Source organism: Xenopus laevis, chromosome 5L, assembly GCF_017654675.1.
Source record: "Xenopus laevis strain J_2021 chromosome 5L, Xenopus_laevis_v10.1, whole genome shotgun sequence".
Lineage (NCBI taxonomy): Eukaryota > Metazoa > Chordata > Amphibia > Anura > Pipidae > Xenopus > Xenopus laevis.
This window is the reverse complement of record NC_054379.1, coordinates 128,678,671-128,687,486: the sequence shown is the minus strand read 5'-3', so window position 1 is coordinate 128,687,486 and position 8,816 is coordinate 128,678,671. Positions and strand designations below refer to the sequence as shown.

The 8,816-nt window shown below is 40.6% G+C and overlaps 1 protein-coding gene across 2 annotated transcripts in view; it reads left to right on the top strand.

Moving 5' to 3' along the window:
* The first annotated feature begins 533 nt into the window (after positions 1-533).
* Positions 534-8,816, top strand: part of slc9a9.L (solute carrier family 9, subfamily A (NHE9, cation proton antiporter 9), member 9 L homeolog) — a 344,517-nt gene continuing 336,234 nt past the window's right edge. Inside the window, exon 1 of one of the 2 annotated variants that reach the window (XM_018263826.2) lies at positions 534-918. In XM_018263826.2, the coding sequence (XP_018119315.1) occupies positions 744-918 (175 nt within the window). In that variant the 5' untranslated portion in view covers positions 534-743. The remainder of the gene's footprint in view (positions 919-8,816) is intronic. The other variant, XM_018263827.2, reaches the window with a different exon arrangement.

Genomic DNA, 8,816 nt, shown 5'->3' with positions numbered 1-8,816 from the left:
GTTTTTGCAGGAATATTCAATAAATCAGCCTGAAACACTACTTTTTTAAGCACAATTCTTCTATATCTAAATGAGTATGATAACGCACTGAAACATTCTTATTTTTTTTTTACACAAAATGTCTCCTTTAATAGCGCTGACATGAAGGTCCCCTGGGTGACAAAGCAACCATATACTCTGTATGTTTCCACTGTTTCTATGAGTATGTGAGGGAAGTTACAGTGTAAACTCCACTGGGGCTGATTAGGTGTGTTTGCTGACTATAAATATTACAAGTATTATTATAGAATATTATTCTCTATAGCGTTGTGTCCTTTGGTTCTATTTGGGCTGCTGATTTGTGGAGGGATTCCACTTCATCGTTACAGAGCCCTATTTACTTCACGTGGAAGGAGACAACTACCATCACTGCCCAGGCTATTTATATACAAGTGCACAGAACATTCCCTAACGTGATGCCCAGGTAACAATCACCTGAGCTCCTTGGTACCTGCGGCCGAGACTCGCTAGCTCCTCAAGTGGAACTTGTAGTTCTCACGCTGTCACGGCTCCAGTCAGGGAAGCGCATCTGTGGCGCGGAAGGAACTACATCAACCAGCATGCAGCGCGAAAATGGGTCGGCGAAGCCGCTTCCTAATAAGTAAGCGAAGTGTAGCTCCTCCCTGGATGCAGTTATGTGAGAGTTGTGCTCTGCGCTCAGCACTCGTCTTCTTTACAGCTTTCTTGGCTCCTTATAACGGAACATGGGGGCTGAGAAAGTGCAGAAAGCCTCCACGGTGCCCAAGTTATTCCAGCATCAGGGGGCGCTGGAGCTGCTCGTCTTCAACTTCTTGCTCATCCTCACTATCATGACTATCTGGCTCTTCAAGAACCGCAGGGTTCGCTTCCTGCACGAAACTGGAGGTGCTATGGTGTATGGTGAGTCTGGGACCCCTCCCCCTCAAAAAACATGAATTTGTTATATAAAGCTTTTTTATCATCATAATACTTTATAAATTATATTTCTCTTAGATGCAACTGTGTTCTATAACTCTCTAAAGAGCAGAGGGGTGCTGGGAGTAGTCCAACTACAAGTTACAGATGTCTTACAGATGTTGCTGATCTATACCTTATATTATAGCTGTCAGGATATGCTGGGAGGCCTGTAAGCACATACACTGAAGGGCCACAGGTTGCCCGCTTCACTCTGCACTTGAGGGGGAGGGATGTTAAAACTTCCCATTAAAGGGGTTGTTTAGTATGATGTAGAGAGTGATATGTGCAGACAATTTGCAATTGGTTTTCAATTTCGAGTTATTTTGCTTTTTATTCTCTGGTTATTATCTGGTTGCTAGGGTCCAACTTACCTTAGCAACCATGCATTGATTTGAATGAGACTGGAATATGAATAGGAGAAGGCCTGAATGGAAAGACGAGTAATAAAAAGTAGCCATAACAAAATATATGTAGCCCCACAGAGGATTGGTGGCTTAGATGGGGAAAGTAAAAGAGTTGGGAGGAAGAAGCAAATAATTCAAAAATTATATATAAAAAAAAAATTAACATTTTTGATCTATTGAAAAGTGGCTTAGAATTAGCCATTCTGTAACATACTATAATTTATCTTAAAGGGGAACTGCCCCTTTAAGTTTCCATTAAGCATGTTCTAGATGAACCCATTAAAGTAAATGTTTCAGTTGGTCTTAATTATTTTATGACATATGACTTGTGCCATGTGACTACACACCGCTTTGCCCTGAGTTAGTTCCATCTGAGTTGCAATGTAAATGAATCTCTAAAAAGTGCATGGGCCAGCCTTCTGTCCACCCATAGTTTTAGCAGAGGTGCGACTGGAAGGGACCCCAACCCCACCAGAACCTTGTGTAACCCTGATGATGTCACAGATGATGAAGCCAGTCTGGGGGTCATTTATCAACAGTGGGCAAATTTCCCCAAGGGCAGTAACCCATGGCAACCAATCAAATTGCTGCATTCATTGTTCAACATTCAGCTGGCTTCAAAAAGCTAATCACCGATTGGTTGCTATAGGTAACTGCCCATGGGCAAATTTGCCCAGTGTTGATAAATGAGCCCCAATGTGTCTTTACTTCCCCTCCATCTGCCAGTATGAAAGCATGTTGTGTGTCTATGTAACCTGCAGGTGGGATGAAACATGTGACTGGATTGTGAATTTAAATGGTTACACCACTTTTAGGTGGGACAGAGTGATTAAAAAGGGTAGCGAAGTGAGTTTGTATGTAAAGCCTGAATTAAAGGAGAAGGAAACCCTTTCGGCGCAAAACCTCTCCCCCCCCCGGGCAAATGCCCCTAACTTGTTAGTCACCCCTCCGTGCAGGTCCTCTCTTGCCGAGTTCACGGGTGCCATCTTCGTCCGAACTAATTCTGGGCAGTGTCATTCTGTGGCTACTAAAGCAAATAAAGTTCTGTCTTGCATAAAAAGGGCATTAACTCAAGGGATGAAAACATAATTATTAGTGATGGGCGAATTTGCGCTGTTTCACTTCGCCGGAAAATTTGTGAATTTTGCGTGAAATTCGTGAAACGGCACCGGCGTCTTGTTTTTGATGCCAGCGCAAATTTTTTCGGGCAAATTTTATTGGGCGTTTCGCGAATTTATACGCTGGCAGCGAATCGCGCAAATTTGCCACGAATTCGCGACTGGCGAATAAATTCGCCCATCACTAATAATTATGCCTCTTTATAGGGCCCTTGGTGAGACCTCATCTGGAGTATGCAGTGCTGTTTTGGACTCCAGTCCTTAAGAGGGATATAAATGAACTGGAGAGAGTGCAGAGACTAAGTGCAACTAAATTGGTTAGAGGGATAGAAGACTTAAGGTGGCCATACACGGATAGATCCGCTCGTTTGGCGATGTCGCCAAACGAGCGGATCTCCCTCCGATATGCCCACCTTGAGGTGGGCAATATCGGGCTGATCCGATCGTGGGCCCTAGGGCCCAACGATCGGATCCTAGCGTTCGCCAAACGGGCGGTCGGATCGCGGGACCGCATCAACGAACAGATGCGGCCGCGATCCGACGGGATTTTTAATCCCATCCGATCGAGATCTGGCCGACTTTCGGCCAGATCTCGATCGGGGAAGCCCGTCGGGGGCCCCCATACACGGGCCAATAAGCTGCCGACACGGTCTGTCGGCAGCTTTTATCGGCCCGTGTATGGCCACCTTTAGATTAGGAGGGTAGACTGTCAAGGTTGGGGTTGTTTTCTCTGGAAAAAAGGTGCTTGCGAGGGGACATGATTACACTTTACAAGTACATTAGAGGACATTATAGACAAATAGCAGGGGACCTTTTTACCCATAAAGTGGATCACCGTACCAGAGGCCACCCCTTCAGACTAGAAGAAAAGAACTTTCATTTGAAGCAACGTAGGGGGTTCTTCACAGTCAGGACAGTGAGGTTGTGGAATGCACTGCCGGGTGATGTTGTGATGCTGATTCAGTTAATTCCTTTAAGAATGGCTTGGATGATTTCTTGGACAGACATAATATCAAAGGCTATTGTGATACTAAACTCTATAGTTAGTATAGATATGGTATATATAATTTATGTGAAAGTAGGGAGGAGTGTGTGTATGAATGCTGGGTTTTCATTTGGAGGGGTTGAACTTGATGGACTTTGTCTTTTTTCAACCCAATTTAACTTTGTAACTATGCAGGGCATGTGAAGGCGCAACCTGTGGCCCTAAAGTTATTCTGGAACTACAAGTGTATTAAAGGGGTTGTTCGCCTTTGAGTTAATTTGCAATTGGTTTTTATTTTTTGTGTTTTTTGAGTTATTTAGCCTTTTATTCATCAGCTCTTACCCTGGACTGGAATATGAGTAGGAGAGGTCTGAATAGAAAGATGAGTGAATGAAAAGTACCAATAACAATAATTATGTAACCTTTCATTTGTTTTTTAGATGGGGTCAGTGACCGCCATTTGAAAGCTGAAATGTTTCAGAAGACTAAGGCAAATAATTAAAAAACTTTAAAAATTGAAAAGTTGATTAGAACTAGCCCCTTAACTTAAAGGAGAATTCAACCCATAATAAAAAAAATCCCTCCCCCCTACCCTGGGTAAACCCCCCCCTCCCTCCCAGTCTACCTGCCCCCCCTAATTTTTTTGCTCATCCCTACGTGCAGATTTTGGCCATGGGAGTTCACGGGCGCCATCTTCTTTCTTGAGTCTTTTTTGGAAGTTTCGGAAATTTTCGTGACTTTGGCGCATGTTTACTCCAACTGCGCATGTGCAGAAAATGACGTCAATACATGAAGATTACCAGAGAAGAAGAAGATGGCTGCCCTGAACTCAGAGGCGAGAATCTACACAGAGGGTGAGTAGAAAAATTAGTGCCATTTGCCCGCTGGTGGGGAGGGTCTACCCAGGGTAGGGGGGAGGGTTTTTTTTTTTTTAAAACTACGGGTTGAATTCTCCTTTAAGGGTGCATCACCCCTTTAAGCACATGCAGGTGTAGCTGGAGGGCCATACCATAGACATGCATGTTGCAGATACATATTACTTGCCGCACTGATATTGCTGTGCATCATGCCTGAGAATACGCGGCCTGAGCACAGAGCTGCACAAGAGGCCATAGAGAGGTTACTGATGGTATAATGATCATAGACAGGAAGAGAGAAAGAATCTGCCTTATCCTGCTTTCCACACTCCCAGGGTTCATAACTGCCGCACAAACAGAAATGTTTCCTGCCGGGGCCATTACGAAGTAAAGAAGAAAAAAAAAAAGTGCAAAGTGTATGAAATTAAGTCAGTTGATTTGCATATATATATATATATATATATATATATATATATATATATATATATATATACATATACACATATATATACATATACACATACATACACGTTTATGGTAATATATATATATATATATATATATAATATATATATATATATATATATATATATATATATATATATATATATATATATATATATATATATATATACATAAATATATTATATATACATACATATACATAAATATATTATATATACATACATACATACATACACGTTTATGGGTAAAAAGTATTAGAGTACAAGATTAGTGTACAAATATATTCCATGTGGTTCCTAATATCTCAGTAACTGCCAGTTCATCCTGCTTCCTGAATCTGACATTTGAACACGTACCCAGCCTGCTCTATTTTGCTCTATATAAAATACATTTAGGGAGTGATGCAGAACATCATCATCATTCTGAGCAGAAAGTGGAGTTACATCTGTCAAAAAAAAAAAAATACTTTCATCCTAATCAGTTAAAGGGGTAGTTAGCCTTTAAAGAAGTTGATCGCCTTCCAGTTCACTTGTTTTCAGATAGCATGTCATGTTGGTTTCTAGCTTTGGTTTTTGACTGTTTCTCTAGTATTAAAGTTTATTTTTTTTCACCTTCTCATGTTTCCCTGGAGCATCTCTGAATGGAAAGCGGTGGCAGCTGATATTTTTTCATTACATTTCTCATCTTTGCGCCACTGAGAAATGTATCAACTCATGTAGCAAACTCTTATAGTTCAGAGGCTGTGACTGGATTACTGAGCTGCCTGATTAAAACCACAGAGAGAGCAACATTTAACACATAAACATAAACTTTTTAGGAAAATAGAAAAAACAAAAAAATTTCAAGTAATTGAAGGAGAATTTATTTCTGGTGTACTAACTGAAACCAACTGAAGTGAAATAAGTATGTTATAGAATTTACCAACCACACTAGCTAAAGACTGATTATAGAATGTCCTTCACTTAGCAATTCTTCATTGTGGCTGACCACATCTTAAAAACAAATGCTCTGTAAGGGCTTTTACACACAGGCGTTTTTTTAAATGCATACTGAGTGTGAAAAATGCATATACTGCATGTAACAGAGTTAACACAAATAAGTGTTTTTTTTCCATTCTAATCTCAACCCTCTGTTCTATTGATAGCTGCACGCGAGTCAAGCTCAGAATATCCATGTGTACAACCAGGCAGCATAAAATGGAATCAATTAGCGAATGCATTTATTTGTGCTCAAACCTGTGTTTAAACGTGCATTAAACACATAACTACTCACCTTTCTATTCGGGCCTCTCCTTTTCATATTCCAGGCTTTACTCAAATCAATACATGGTTGCTAGGGTAATTTGGATCCTAGCAACCAGATTGCTAAACTGCAAACTGCAGAGCTGCTGAATAAACAGCTAAATAACTCAAAAACCACAAGTAATAAAAAATGAAAACCAATTGCAAATTGTCTCAGACTATCACTCTCTACATCAGGGGTGCCCAAAAGGTAGACCTATAGCTGGGGATCAGTTGATCTCAAGACACAGCCAACAAACAGCTTGTCTAAATCACGGTCCTATTTAATGCTTTTCATTTAGATATTTATTATGTTGAGGTTACATAGAGATAGTTGTTAAATATAGCAATATAAAGTCTCTCAAATCAGTATAACATTTAAGTAATATTTTCCGTGGAACAGAATGCTAACAAAGCTTTGATAAATGTAGATCATAATGGGACATCATCACTAAAAGTAGACCTTGCATAATGTCTCTTACTGACGAGCGATTGAAGCTGCGTACCGTTTTTCTGCGTTCAGCCGCAGAGGAGCGCAGGAATAGACGCATTTAGCTTTTTTCAATGGGGCTGTTCTCACACAGGCGCGTGTAGGCGCCGAACGCAGGAAAAATGCAGCATGTTGTGTCTCAACAGCCCCATTGAAAAAATCTAAATGCGTCTTTTCCTGCGCTCCCCTGCGGCTGAACGCAGAAAAACGGAATGCAGGGGAGCGCAGCTTCAACCGCTTGTCAGTAAAAACCCTTAGTTAAGTATGGACACTCCTGCTCTACATCATACTAACAGTTAATTTAAAGGTGAACAACCCCTTTAGTTAACACCTCAGTACCTATAGTACTTGGTCAATTGGTTATTCTGCAAATAATTTTGGATAGAAACAGATGCACTGGAGAGTCCTCCATTCGCAACCCTACTGCTCTCTAAATTTTAGTTTGCTGTACCTGATTCTAATGAGCAAAGAGCAAGAGTAGTTCAGTGGGGTTGGTGGTTATCATTTTGTGCCATTTCAAGTCCTCTTCACTACATTTGTTGACAACGAGCATGTGCAGCTGAATTCGGGTCTAAATTGACTTCAATCATGCATGCTCCAGTTTGGAGTTCACAGAGAAGATGTCCTGAAGCAGAGAAAGAATGTGGGGATGAAAGGGCCAAACTATTAAAAAGGGTTTCATTATTCTTTAAAGGAGAAGGAATACCATTTTACACTTGGCATGCCAAAAGTTAGGCACCCTCAAGTGATTACTTTTACTTACCTGACACCCCGGGCTGGTGAGGTTTTCTAATGATAGGAGTATCAGGAAAAAACCTGACAGACCCAGGATTCTTCTAGCGAACACCACGCTGCTTCTTCGGGTCTTCTCGCGGCTGCGTAAGCCCAGTAGAGCAAAAAGCCGAACTTTAAGGAAAAAGCAGCTATTTCGCTCTACTGCACATGAATCCGCCCCGGGAAATTTGAAAACCGAAGAAGCAGGAAGACTAGCTCTCCATGGTGGTCGCTAGAAGAACCCTGGTCTGGTGCGGTTTTCTACTGATAGGAGCACCGGTCCAGGGTTTCAGGTAAGTAAAAGAAGTCACTTGGGGGTGCCTAACTTTTTGCACCCCCAGTGTAAAATTGTATTCCTTCTCCTATAAGCAGGGTGCCAATGTTCATTTCTTGACATATACCAACAGTTCAGCTGATGCCAAGCTAAAATGCTCAGATCACAGTTTGTCAGGTTAATTGTTAATTTAAAAACATAAAATTGATAAGTGATTTTATATCAGATTTTCTTTGTCATACTAGTAATGCCACAGCTAGAAGGCACATTCTGTTTAAATAATCAGCACAGGAACTAATACTACAGGCAGAAATGCAGCTATGCCTTCTACATCTATACTACATACTTATGTGGATTTAACGGCACCTGTAGTGAAGGGATGAGGCAATATTTTCAATATTCAGCTCAGAACAAGTTTCAGAAGAAAGTGTTGGTGGCTTAAACTAAAGAACCAGCTGTCTACCCTACCCTGTAAACGGTTCTAAATTGATACATTTAGTTGATACATTTTGTATCTTTGTCCCTGCTGAGCAGAATACCCGGGTTTTATTACAGGCAGCTGTTAGAATTGATATAATAGTTGCCAATACACCAGAGATGCTGCTGAGAAATTTATCAACTAAATGTAGCAAAATTGTAACTGTTTAGCATCTACGCCTGGATTACTGAGTTGACACCAGAGACTGGGACATTAAACTTTAAATTTATATTTTGGAAATCCGATAAAAATGTAAAAATGGAAAGTAATTGAAAAAAGAATTTATTTCTGGGGAACTATCTGAAAACAGTTGAACTGAAAAAAAGTTTTGGAAGGTGAACAACCCCTTTAAAGTATTGCTGGTCTGCTTATTGATTTTTGTATGAGTTGATCATTTGTTTACAGTAAACTTTTTAATTTCTCACTAATCACTTTGAAACTAAACTATGTGCTGCAGAACTGATTACTAATAAGCTCGGATACACCAGTAAACATGGGTTGCAGGATTCCTCCTTTTTAATTAATTATTAACATGTACATGCACTAAGTTAGAAAATTGCAGTATAGTTAAGGGTGAAACTTAAAATCTACCTTGGTAGTAGTCCACAAGGAGGTCCAGTCTTACAATCTGTATGAAATGCCAGAGGCAGTCAATATTTATTGGGCCTGTGTTGGGGGGACTGTTTGGGCCTGTGTACTTGAAATTGCAGGGCCTA